This window comes from Sardina pilchardus, chromosome 10, assembly GCF_963854185.1.
Source record: "Sardina pilchardus chromosome 10, fSarPil1.1, whole genome shotgun sequence".
NCBI lineage: Eukaryota > Metazoa > Chordata > Actinopteri > Clupeiformes > Clupeidae > Sardina > Sardina pilchardus.
The window spans coordinates 30,105,664-30,119,870 of NC_085003.1; the positions used below are offsets into that span (position 1 = coordinate 30,105,664).

At 46.1% G+C, this 14,207-nt stretch overlaps 1 protein-coding gene across 2 annotated transcripts in view; it reads right to left on the reverse strand.

Moving 5' to 3' along the window:
* Positions 1–736: 736 nt before the first annotated feature.
* Positions 737–14,207, reverse strand: part of zgc:173742 (DNA topoisomerase 1) — a 29,181-nt gene continuing 15,710 nt past the window's right edge. For both annotated transcript variants that reach the window (XM_062546994.1, XM_062546995.1), the window contains 8 exons: positions 13,964–14,107; positions 10,941–11,126; positions 8,170–8,238; positions 2,851–2,965; positions 2,459–2,586; positions 2,060–2,154; positions 1,522–1,671; positions 737–999 (listed from right to left, as the gene is read on the reverse strand). In XM_062546994.1, the coding sequence (XP_062402978.1) occupies positions 897–999; positions 1,522–1,671; positions 2,060–2,154; positions 2,459–2,586; positions 2,851–2,965; positions 8,170–8,238; positions 10,941–11,126; positions 13,964–14,107 (990 nt within the window). In that variant the 3' untranslated portion in view covers positions 737–896. The remainder of the gene's footprint in view (positions 1,000–1,521; positions 1,672–2,059; positions 2,155–2,458; positions 2,587–2,850; positions 2,966–8,169; positions 8,239–10,940; positions 11,127–13,963; positions 14,108–14,207) is intronic.

The window sequence follows — 14,207 nt, forward strand, 5'->3', positions numbered from 1 at the left end:
GGGTTAGTAGCGTAATGGGGTGCGTCCCTGAGAGTCTAACAGGTGCGATAATTCAAAATACTCATGCTATTTTATTTCCCATAGAAAAAAAATCTCAAGATGCCAGATTCTGGTAGCTTTTTTTGTAGGCGAACTTCAGAGGTCTGTTACCTGCAAGGAGGGAGACAGACAGACACAGAGAGGGAGCACACGAGTAGGAAGAACGGCCTGCAGCCCTCCATCCACAAAACAAACACTCTGCAGCTGCAAAGGGAGCACAGTAGCAAAAAACAGAACTGCATTGGATGGGTGAGGTGAGGTGAGGTGAGGTGAGTGGATGCCTTTCACATCACAGTGAGATGAAATGTTGTAATAGATGTTGTGTTAGTTATAATAACTGCAGTTGTAATGAACCAAACCGGTTTAAGTCCTCTTTGAATTTAATTCAGAAAACTATCGTCCCACAGACCACACAAAATGACAGTGCAACACTTTGAAGAACAAAGTAATTATCAATGTATTACATAAAATCGTATATAGATGGGCTGAGAACCATCCCACCCTTAACCCCCCTAGGCAACCCTGCTGCTCTTTAAACCTACAGTAAACTTAACACTGGAAATAAAATAATGTGGCATCAGCAGTTTGCCATCTCTAACAGTCAAAGGAAGAATTTGCAGTGTCGTTTCATATCTTGACAAACAGCATAACAAGTGGATGGGATTTTAGCTCAACTGAACGACCGCAAGGCTTGCAATGCCTTTGAAGACAACTTTATTCAAAAATTTTAATTAAAACACTTTTAAAACACTTTTAATTAAAATAAGTAAAACCAATAAGTGCTAACAATGGCTGTTAAAAACGTGACTTTTTAAAAAGTAAATGGCTAAATGACTAGAAACATTTGATGAAGTGCTTCAGAACTGAAAGTCCTTTTCAGTCATGTGGACAGCCCAGGCGAATTTGTCTCTCTGGCTCTTGTTGTAGACCTTGTCCAGTGGCACATCCAAGTTCTTACACCTGAACAATGCAATACAAAATAAAGGGACAAAACACACCTGTGAAATAATGTCAGTGAGAGTGTCACTGTCTGTATAACTAATGTGATCTGCACTGCTACTGCGTTTACAAAACGCAAACGTTTTCATAGCATGCAGAGTATGGTCAAGTGGGCTATTCAGCTTTGAATGCTTTATTTCCATACACTTCAGACACGCTAGTCTGCCAGGCTTCTCCAGAGGGTGTGTGTGTGGGTGAAGTGTATGAAAAAGACCTTCAAGAGGATGTCTGTGAGAGTGTGTGTGTGAGTGTGAGTGTGTATATGTGTGTATATATATGTGTGTGTGCGTGTGCGTGTGTGTGTGTGTGTGTGTGTGTGTGTGTGTGTGTGTGAGTGTGTATATGTGTGTGTATATATATGTGTGTGTGTGTGTGCGTGTGTGTGTGCGTGTGCGTGTGCGTGTGCGTGTGCGTGTGCGTGTGTATATATGTGTGTGTGTGTGTGTGTGTGTGTGTGTGTGTGTGTGTAGGGGTCATCCTCACCAGGCCACACTGATGCGTGGGTCCAGGTAGTTTAGCTTGGAGGTGCCCAGGGCAATCTGCTTGTTCTCCTCCTTGTCTGTGGCCTGCACCTCCATCCTCAACAGCTGCTCCTTGCAGCGGGCCACGGCCTTCTTTTTCTTCTCCAACACACTAGAGCAGACAGACACAGACACGGATAAAGACAGACAGACAGACAGGCACACCCGCATGTAATCCACAGAGGCAGGTACACACACACACACACACACACACACACACACACACACACACACACACACACACAGAGACGGATACAGACAGAGAGAGACAAATACACAAGTGTAATACACAGACAGGAAAATACAGAGACAGAGACAGACACAAACACACACACACGTAATGCACAAAGACAGCAGGAACAGACACAGACACACACACACATAAGTAACCAGTGTCTGTTTCTGTGTGACCAAATGATCTCTCTCTAACCTCAATTGAAAAAATCTAAACAGTAGGCACAGCACAGCCTGTGGCACTGTTCAGGTGATCCTGTACTCACGTCATGAGCTTGGTGTCCGAGCTCTTTTTGGCGTCCTTTTTGGCCTGCTTCAGCTCAAGCCTGGCCTGGGCCAGCTGCTCTCTCCTGGTATCAATCTGGACGAGACAAAAAGCAGAGTTTTCAAGCAGAAAAACCAACCACATTACAGGACCACACAAAGGATGGCAGTTACTCTATGAGCGTCATGTAGAATGCACGCATGCATGTGCACAGACACGCATACGCAAACACACACACACACGCAAACACACACACGGACTACCTTAGACACAGTCTTTTTCTGTTCATATTCTGATGTGTGTGTGTATGCATGGTCCTCCTTTGGTCATCAATCTCACACACACACACACACACACACACACACACACACACACACACACACACACACACACGGCTTACCTTGGACTGCAGATTGGCCATAGACTGATCATAGGTCTTGGGCGGCGCGCGCTGATGGTTACACAGGATGGCCACCGCACGATTTGCCCGGTTATAGGACAGGAGCTTCTCCGCCGCACTGTCTGACACTGGAAAGGTGTGTGTGTATGTGTGTGTGTGTGTGTGTGTGTGTGTGTGTGTGTGTGTGTGAGCGGAGGGGTGGAATGGGGTGACAGAGAGAAAATGTTACAAAAGAGAAAAGCAGCACTCAATTTTGTCATGGTTAATTAGATAAAAAGCACTTCTCTTCTCTGCATCTGGGAGAGGTTTTGAAAGCAGAGTTGTAAAAATCAATGGCGCAGAAAGGAATGGAGTGGTTGAAAAAATAAAAAGGTACACAAATCGGGACCCACTGTTGGACAGCTCCTTCAGCTGCTGTTGCAGGGTGATGGAGGCGTTGAATGTCCTGAAAACCTTCGCCGTCAGTCCGGGCATCAGAGAACTCAGGTGCTTATTCAGTGTCATGGTCTGTTGTTGAGAGAAACATGTGTGTATGCGCGCACACGCACACACACACACACGAGAGGAGTAGAGATTAGTGTGCAAACACTACATTCTCATCTTCATACACAACAAAAAGCACATCCCCTTACACAAAATACACATCCACCCACACATACGCCAGTCTTACTGGCTAACCAAATCGACACTAGATGGCAGTACAGCTCTATGATTTTTGATGACCCCCCTCTACCTTCGAAGCCCCCCCACCCCCTTCTCAGCATTCTCAGAGGAAGGAGAGAAAGACAAATGCACACTCCATATTTATTATGCCCATCATTTGGGGAGACGGGGATTATAAAGCACATTAGGCAACTTTTAGACTCATTTTGATGCCTTTGCAAGAGAGAGAGAGAGAGAGAGAGAGGGAGAGAGAGAAAGAGAGAAGAGGAGAGAGTGAGGGAGAGAGCGAGCACAAACATACGAATAGATTTGCTCAAGCTTTAATCACTCACTCACACACACACACACACACACACCCACCACACACCACCACCATCATCATCTCAGCTGTCAAGGCTAGCACGCAATCAGTGCTACACTACATCCCACATATTAACACACACACACACACACACACAGTCAATCACTTTAGAAACACACATCCATTTTTAGATTCAAACAGTCCACATGTGCAGCTATAATGTATCTCTATCTGTATACCATCAAATCCTATACATCTATACACATGTGTACATTACAAACATATGTGAAGCGCACGTCAGCTGAAGAGCGATGCAACAAACAAACTCCATGGCAACCTGTAGGCTGGGCCCATCAGTCAGTCCATCAGCCCGTCAACTTGACAAGGCCCTTGTTACTGCACTTGACCTTTGTGGGAGTCAACATGTCACCCAGTGGACATGCGAGCTGAAAGCCATAGCTCCAGCTGCCCCAGGGACACTTTAGGAAGAAGAGCACTGCTGTCACTCAACCCTCACCACACTGCAGCCCAACTGGAACACACATACATGGACTCTCTCAGAGACACGGAGACGCACACACACGCACGCACACACACACACACAAAAAGACAGACAGACAGACAGACAGACAGACAGACAGACAGACAGACAGACAGACAGACAGACACAGAGACAGACACATGCGCGCGCGCGCACACACACACACACACGCAGACACAAACGCGTACGCACACGCACACACACACACACACAGGGGACCACTAATGAAACTTCAACCTGTGAGGAGGAGCAGAGGTGAAAGAGTGTTTCAGCTGTTCCATACAACCAATGGATGCGCTCATGGCATTAGTGTTAAACTATATGGATGTGTACTGTTTACTTTGTAAAGTAAACAAAGCAAACCAAGCGTTTTTGTACTTCTGAAAAGATTGGGCAAGAGATTGTTGAAATTCACTGCTGGTCAGAGGTGAAAGTTAACCAGAGAGTTAACCAGGCTAACAAACAACTAAACATCTCACTAGATGAAGAGACTACCAACGACGCCACCTCTAAAAAAGGAGATTCACATCTATGGGTGGGAATGTGTGTGTGTGTGTGTGTGTCTTATACAATTGCTCACACTACTGTGGAGTTGTTGACCCTGACAGCAACTTTCAATGAGACAGATGGAGAGAGAGAGAGAGCTGAAACCATCTGCAGCATCCAAGAACTACTGCAGCTGTGCGCAGCCACACACACACACACACACACACACACACACACACACACACACACACACACACACACACACACACACACACACACACACACACACACACACACACACACACACACACACACACACACACACACACACACACACACACACACACACACACACACACACACACACACACACACACACACACACACACACACACACACACACACACACACACACACACACACACCTTGCACTAGCAGCTGAGCTTTCTCAACCAGATAGCTTCAGTACAAATACTCATCCCAAGCTCTGGCTCTCGTTTCCCTAAACTGCTTCTCTGGACTCTGAAACAGTTCTCTGTACTGCACTCTGTCACTCAGACGACAGTATACCTGAATAATAATCCTTGATGTCACGGGTACGCTGGCGACTACACAGCTCCCTTCGGCACCTTTTGTTTTATGCATCAGTGTCACTGTCTTGTGTGTACAGCGCTTTGGGTTGCATGTTAAACAAATAAATTGACTTGACTTGAATATCCATCCTGGGTAGAGCCAGCCACTTACCAGGCGTCTACTTCTGGCAGAACTACATGAACTCCACAAGGCTTTATGACGCCAACCTTGTTCCAGCTGCAAGATTACCACACGTGACATGGCATGATCTATTCACATGCCGACTTTTGGTAGAGGAAGGGGTGGAATATGTGTAGACGACTGCCATGTTTGCATTACGAACAAACCCCATACATTTCTTTGAGTGCCGTGTCTCCGCATTACCAAATCTGGTAGAGCCCATTGATCGCAACCCTCAACTCCACTTCAGTCAGACGATGGCACACCATCCACAAACTGTGAGGGCCAGGAAGGCTTATTGCCTTTCGCAGTCATAGTGCGAGTTCCATAAGCCTGGGACATGCGCTCAGATGCTTTATTAAAAGAAACCGGCTGATCGTGTCCTTCAAGAAAGAGGATCCACACATACAAGCCAGCAGTTATCTGAACATGTCCTTCAAGAAAGAAGATCCTCACACACACACACACACACGCCAGCAGCTCTCACTGCAACTATCCACCTATGCCCAGCTCTCTCTCTCTCGCCCACACACATACACCCCGGGGGTGTGTAATAATTCGCCATGGCCAGGCTGTGGTAGACTGTTATTAGCGTTGGGGCAGATTAGAACTCTGGCAGCCCCCTCCTCTGGCTGGCCTTTTCAAACGGCCAATCAGAGCCCTGTCCTGAGAACAGCGGCCACCGCACCTCAACGCCTGGACAGCATGCACCATGCTTCTCACACACACACACACACACACACACACACACACACACACACCACCACCACCACCACCACCACCACCACCACAGAACAACAGCCCTCACTGCTGTTCTACCAGAGTCTCTCACCCTCTATGTTTTCATGTCTCCTTCCTTCCTTCCTTCTCTCTCTCTCTCCCTCTCTCTCTCTCTCTCTCTCTCTCTCTCTGTCTCTCTGCCCAGAGATTGTATCAAGGGCTAGACCTTAGCTTCAGGTCCCTCACATACCCACCCACCCACACAAACAAACACAAACAGGCCAGAAACTTTCACTGCAACTCTCCACCTAAGCCCAGCACGCCCCAACTCTCTCTCTCTCTCTCTTTCACACACACACACACGCGCACACACACACACACACCTGCTCTCATAACTCAAGACCAACTCCATCCTTCCCTCCGTGGCTCACCTTGAGCGAGCCCTGCAGGCTTCCTGAGAAAAGACTGGCTAAGCTCTCAGTTCTCTCAGAAGTCTCTCCATCTCCCTCCTCCTCCTCCTCCTCCTCCTCCTCCGACGGCTACCTGCCTATCTGAACCCTCTCTATCTCGCTCCTCCACTGGCCAACTCCTCCTACCCCCTGGCCATCCCGCAAACAATATTTTAGGCTTGGCACAAGATTACGCTATCTTAGAAAAAAAAAGTCATATCACCCTTCTGCCTCTGTACAAAAAAAATATATCATCTTAACCGCATGGCATTTCATGCATCCTGGGTGGCTTGGCAAATGCAGTGCAACGCTCCAGGGGGGCAGCGTTGAAAGCGTGCTCTTCGCCGCTAACTCGGGGCTGCCAAAAGTTCGAGGGCACAGTGCCACTTTCTCTCTGCCCATCGCCAGGGCCGATGCCAACTTCTCTCCAGCGGAGTGCCCCTCTCCTCTAACCCTCGGTCATATCGCGCAGGTAGAATCAGCGGAACGCATCTGTCCTGTTCTCACCCACACCGCCACATCCTGAGTCCAACGCAGGGCAGGAATCAAACTGTAACTCCGTGCACTAATGACGCACTTCATCTCACTATTAATTATTCCACGAGAGCAGTAAATAAATGATGGCCAGAAGATGCACTCTTGCATGAGTCATCAAGGTCCCAGGAAAGCAGGAAGGCTCTGCATGGATGAACACTGCTCATGTCCATTACGATCTCCACTCCACTCCCAGGCTGTCTACTGTGATCTGTCTCCTGTGCTACTACACTATACTCACCTCCTGAGTTCTCATTATGCCCCGAGTCCTGCACGGCTCTCCCAGATCTGACCATAAGGGCACCATGACCACACCTTGCTCTCCCAGGACGACAGACCATAACCAAACCGGTCCAAAAGTTGCACTCTTTCTCTTCAGTGTGTTAAAAGAACGGTGCAGCTGATTGGTGGACATGGGCCCTAAAACAACCCATCACGTTTTATTGCGCTGACAGCACCCTCAACCTCATTTTCAGAGCGCTTCAGTCAAGTGTTTATTGTTGCTAGGTTACCAAAATCATCTGCCGGTACGTCCTTTTTGGAACGATGCTTGATGGTAACTAACTAGCTAAATAGCTAACTGAAATGGCACCAATTGCTCAGGATTCATTCAAATATGAAGTCGGACAGACAAAAGGGGCTCGTCTGGCATTACAATAGAATAGGTCATCCCTTTAGGCTTTGTAATGTGTGCTCTGTGCATTGCGGGGGCCGAAAGCACTGAGCGCCAAGAATGCTGAACTTCATAGGATTTGTACAGAAATTGCCACCGTCAGCGCTTATAGATACCACTAGTTGACACAGGCCCTAAAACTGTGACATGGGGCGAAAGAGGAAGTTGACTGACAGGCAAATATCATGTCTGAGAGGATGTATGAAGTGAAGGGTAGTTAAACAGCAATAAGACAGGTGTGTGTGTGTGGGTGTATGAAATGTTAGGCATAGAGAGAAATGAATGTTAGGCATAGAGAGGAAGAACATGACTCAGAAAAATGTCATGTCTGAGCGGCGGTATGAATGGAAGTGTAGTTAAACAACATTAAGAAGGAGGGGGCGACTTTAAAGAAAATATGTCCATGTGAATGTTAGGCTTGGAGAAGGAGACGGTGACACAGAAATATCTCATGTCTGAGAGGCTGTATGAATGGAAGGAAGGGAGGGAGAGGGGATGAGGAAAAGAGGAGTTCAAAGAAGAAATCATGTCAGTGTGAATGTGCCTGTACAAGGTGCTGAAAGCCGTGCTGCTCTCCAGCTGTGGACTCACACTCAGCCGGTCGAACAGGTCATCTCCTGGCTGCTTGTTCTCCATGAAAAGCTTGAGATTTTTGAAGACCTTGAGAGAGAGGGACAGGGAGAGAGAGAGAGAGGGAGAGAAAAAGTTAAATCAATTAGTATATCTAAGCATGACAAACTAGCCACATCACAGTGACACAAAAAAACATCTTACAAAATACAAAGTATCGTATTCCGACACATTGAGCTTGTTTGTTTGCATATAATATACTGTATATTGCCAGAAGACAGATCTTACATAAGTTTTTTTTTTTTTATAAAAAGAATCAAATAACACTCTTAATGGAGGAAGATAATGAGAGGGAATGAGTTGAAGAGGGGCATTTCATCAACATACAGATAAGAAAATATGCAAGCCTCTCCTTCTCCCTCTTTGAAACACTTTAAAAACCACCTGTCCATCATCTTCAAGTTCAAACAGCAAATTGCTCATCCCCCAAGCACTAGAATATGATTCACCATTAGCCAGTTTATAAAAAATATATTTCATTTTCATGTCACCTGCCACCATTCCCTCAAAAACCCCAAAGCCTCTGAACCCGCCCTCAGACTACAGTACATCCACAATATCATGTTTTCGTTTGAAAATGAAAGACTTCTGTTACTTTGTCACTTATCATCCACACCACTCCGCATTTTACATCGCTGACAACTGTGTGAATGGTCATGTGATCTGTGTTTCAGGTGTCCCACCTACTATCTAGGTGTGCCGTGTGGACAAGATTCGGTATTGAAAAGGCATTGTGTGGGTGGAAACGTATTTAAAACGTATTTATAACAAAAGTGTAGTTAGTATATTAGGATATAGTCTCAGTAACCATTCCTTTCTGAATCCAGTAAAGAAAAGAAGCAGATCTTGTGCCTTTTATCTATGGCCTGCTAATTAAACGACATTGGGACACACTTGCCCCAACTTATTTTTTTTTTTTTTTTTTTTTTTTTTAAAAAGCCTCTAATGTAAATGGTCCACCATCTCATCTATCCAGCAAAAGGTACAGGCTGTCTCCACTGCTGGATGAATAATAGTAATAATAATGAACAAAAATTCTCTCCACTACTGGATTCAGGTGCACCACGTGTCTGATTGTAACTACACGCCAATGACCAACGAGCCTCCGGTGCAAATCGGCTGCACTTTTCTCCATTGTAGCAGGCCTTTACAAAGACCTACAACAAGCTTTTAATTGAGCTACAGGGAGGAACAAAAGAGAGCGCACTGAACAATGTCCACTATCATTTTGGAGCAATCAAAACATGAGCACGCAGGGACCACAGCAATGTGGGCAATCTGTACCTCTGCCGTTGTCTTACCTGTGGAGAGAGGGAGGGAGAAAAAGAGAAAGATATTGTGTGGGTGTGGGTGTGTCTGAGTGTGTGTGTGTGCATGTATGTGTGTTTGTGTGTGTGTGTGTGTGTGTGTGTTTGGGTGGGGGAGGGGGGTCTCAATTATCTCTGACATTTCCAAAAAGTCCTGTTTCGCTCTCTCCTGCTCCAAACAAAGTGGCTAAAATATGCATGGAACTAATTAATGGCAGCAGATGTGCTGCTTTTAAGGCCACTTCATTTGAATAACAATTTATCCTTCAGCTAACACAGAGAAAAACAGAGATGGAACGCTAACCGCTAGGAGAGAAGGAGGAAGAGAAGGAAATGAGTTGTCCTGTTGGTGAAGGTGTGTGTTGGAGACATTGTAATGATTTCAATTCCTTTTTCCTGTCAAACAAAAGTAGGTGGATGATTGGCACTTCTACACACACACACGTTTTTTTGAATTTGTGTGGTTGGACAAGAGTGAGCATACATTAGTCTGTGTGTGTGTGTGTAGAGTGTGTGTGAACTATACGTGAACTAGTCAGCGGGGGGGGGGGGGTGGTCATCTCAACGCCAGTGGTGGTCATGTGACCTGCTCACCCACTCTACATATATAATTCCACTGCCCTTACCTGGCACAAGGCAAGGAGAAAATTACACCTTTCTTCAATTAGGTGTGACATTTTCAAGAAGCTCCGGCGACGCTTGATAAAGCCCCTCAACCCCCACTCCGCCTCGCCTGGCCTGCTCAAATAATCAGCCAACTAATTACTATCAACTGATGAGTTGCTTTTTAAATGCCCCCCATTTAAATAATTAAAACCTCTGCCAAGCAAAACACCTCAACTGGCAAGAGAAAACACTCTGTCCTTCTCTGTGTGTCTCTCTCGTTCTCTCTCACACTCTGCCTGTCACTCTCTTTGTTTTGTTCACTGGTTACATTCTTCTCCTCCGGTAATGTAACAGAGTAAGCCATCCTTCACTCCTCCTGTGGGACTGATGCCTGCTCCTTCTCCGGTCTACCCTGAAGGGCCTGTGTGTGTGTGTGTGTGTGTGTGTGTGTGTGTGTGTGTGTGTGTGTGTGTGTGTGTGTGTGTGTGTGTGTGTGTGTGTGTACTAACTGTCCTGGGAGTGCTGGGAGCAGGAGGCTGGCCAAGCTGAGCTTGGGGTTTTTTGGATTGCTGGTCAGATGTGTGTGAGTGTGAGTGTGTGTGAGTGTGTGTGAGTGTGTGAGTGTGTGAGTGTGTGAGTGTGTGAGTGTGTGAGTGTGTGAGTGTGTGAGTGTGTGAATGTGTGAGTGGACTAACTGTTCTGAGAGTGATGGGAGGAGGAGTTGAGGACGAGTGTTCTTTTTTCTTTTGATTGCTTCTCAGGTGAGTGTGTGTGTGTGTGTGTGTGTGTGTGTGTGTCAGATGAAGTGCAGGGCCTCACCCGTTTGCTGACCGGGACCTTGTTGTAGTAGCGGATGCTGTCTTTACCCAGGAAGTCAAACTCCACCACGCACTGCTCTCCATCCAGCGTGTCGTGCAGGGTGATGTGCTCCACACGCAGCGAGCAGCAGCCCACAGTGTCCGCCGACTCGCCCTCCTCCTTCTCATTACCCGCTCTCAGAGCCAGCTGCAGGAGGAACACACACACACACACACACATATTTTATATTCTTAAATTTGGGGGGGGGGGGGGGGGGGGGGGGTTGGGGGGTTGCTTTGCTTGGTGAACCCGTTTCACAGCTGCTGTGCAACTCTTGGCTTCCACCAGAATTAATGTCAAACTTGTTCATCTCACACCAGCTTGTAGGGCAAACACATGTGTGGACATACACACGGAATCATACTGTAAGGAAACATACATGTTGAATCATGTTGTACACATTAACACACACACAAACACACACGTAAGACTCTGAATGTGATTTTTTTTTGCATGCTTGGTATTACAGTATCACAGCTGTTGTACAGCTCTCGGCTCCCACCAGAATTAATGTCAAATCTGCCAGCTGTAGGGTAAACTTACACACATACAACACACACACACACAGTCGTCGGGACCATATGTAGCGGACCACATCTGCTGCTACTACCCCTGACCAGTGAGATCCTTTCACACAGCTCCTCGGCTGGTCAAATCATGTTATATGCTTCACACTTTTACAATGACACAAAGAAAACATGTTGCTATTTCTGCAGGAGGTCTTCGTTGGTATTGATGGCTGCTTTTGCATTCATCATGCTCTGCCTTCTCATGTCTTCGGCAATACCACTACTGCAGAGCTTCTTAGAAGAGTGATCTACAAAGCCTTTCTTACACGGTTGCCCTTAAACCTGAAAAAGCTGTGGGTTAAAAGCGGGGGCTCTGACCACATCACTGCACCGAGACTGCTCGACTTGAAGGGGCTACTTTATATTTTGGCTACGATGCCGCCCAGCAGGATGTCTGCTCTGCTGCATGGGCCGCTCATAAAACACTCCTGGAGAGACTCGAAGACTTGGCAGGACATTCTGGGGTAGTTCTTCACGGGTTTCGGGTCGGACGCAGGCTCTGTTGTCGCCGTGGCCTATGAGTATAAATCTGATTGGGCTAACATTGCTTCCGCTCAAGCCAACTCTGGGACTGAGTCCAAAAGCCAGGCTAAATACTGTGTGTTGGAGCAGATTAAGCTCTTACCTTAAGAAACCATATTAAAGCATTAACTAAATGACTAAAAGACTACTCGCTTACAAATGACCCTAAAGCTTTGGGTGAAATATAAGATCATAAAAGTATGGTCACCTCTCAAAAGATTTATTCCCGTGTTCTGAAATTGTAGATCTGGCAGAAAACATATAGATTTTGACTTGGCATCCTGAACACTTTGCAATTACTAATCTTGAGTGATGTCAAGCAGCATAAACAATTATGCTGTTATGGCCTTTCCAAGAGTGCTTTACCACATTTGATACATTTTTGTGCTGTTAATCATGAAAATCACCACAATTTTTTTTGTGTTCAGCTTGGCATTGTCCATCATATATATATATATATACATATATATATATATATATATATATATATATATATATTCCCTTTTCTATCAGCTAAGAAGCAAAACATCCAGTGCTAACTGTTCCTAAGGTAACAAGGTGACACGGAGCAACTACACAGACGTAAAAGAAGAAAGAAAACGTCATTGTAGAAGTTTACCATATACATTATCTGGATGTAGAAAAAGCAATTCGAAAGTAATCTGAACATGTTGTTTTTCAGCATATTGCGGTACAGACTGTGTAGCCACTGTGCCAGTGCAGCTTGCAGCACCTGAGGCTTCAGGCCTGTGTTAAGTTAAGTCCTCCCACTCGACAGCCATCTTGAAATGTACTTTGGGCAGTTAGGGGGCGGCTATCATCCTATTAAAGGAATAGTTTGGGATTTTACACTGTAAGACCGTTTTCAGTATTGCCTAGCATGCAAACGAGTGTTTGACATTTCCCTGCGAAACTTGCTATAGAAGATCGTTGAAGACCAGTAACCACTCGGTAAGTTGCACATTTTAAAAAACGAACATTTAGAGGTGTTTTAAGGACAGAACAGTCTATGCCCGTAGCTAACAATGCTGAAGCCATACAGAGAACATTCTAAAGCAGCGCAAATTGCAGAAACAGGATCAATCGTTGAAATGTCGGTGTCAAACACTCATTTGCATGCTAGGCAACACAGAAAACGGGCTTGTAAAAGTGTAAAATACCGAACTATTCCATTAAAGTCAATGGGGAGGCATACACGAAGGGGCAGGATACGTGTAGAGACTACTGCCATATTGGCATTACGAACAAACTAACTAACCCCATTTCTACGCAGGATTCTTTGAGTGCTGTGTCTCCTCATTAAAAAAAAGCGTCTTTGGTAGGGGGCCCACAAGGTGCCAGACGCTCGCTGTCTGTGCTGAGGATGCTCCTGGCTGCTGAAAAGGTCACTTTATCAGGACACAATCTACTGAGCCGGCCAAGTCTCCAGAAAGCTCTAAAGCATGCAGAGGTGCCCTGGGGTTTCGACTTCCGACTCAGGACCATCCATCTCTCCAGGGGCAAGAAAGAAGAGAGAGACTCATGAACAGAGAGAGAGAGAGACAGAGAGAGAGAGAGAGAGGGAGAGAGCAAGAGAGAGAGTGCACGTGTGAGAGAGAGCGCGCGTGCGAGAGAGAGAGAAAGAGAGAGAGAGACTCAGAAACAGAGAGAGTGAGAGCGCACACAAGATAAAAGTGAAATGGGTAGAAAGAGGAGAGAGAGAGGCACATGAAGATTAAAAGGAAGGAGAGATAGAGAGAGGGATGGACATAACAAGAGAAAATCAAGGAAAACAGAGAGCGAGTAATCAAGCACCTAAGCAAGTAAGTGAAAGAGAGAGAGAGAGAGAGAGAGAGAGAGAGAGAGAGAGAGAGAGAAAGAAAGAGAGAGAGCTACCACCCGGTTCTATGTCACCTTGTCGATGAAGTAGAGGGCCACGGCTCTCTGGCGAGTGACCATCTGTTTGGACTTGAGGTCCTCTTGGTACTGAGACCGGATCTGGTCCACGCGGCTCTTCAGCTGACGAGCCACCTCATACTTCTCCCAGTCCTTCTCACCCTGAAGGACACATAACAGCACAACCTCATCATCACACATACACACACATATATAAACACAAGTAACACACATATAAACTAACACGCTCAATCACAGACAG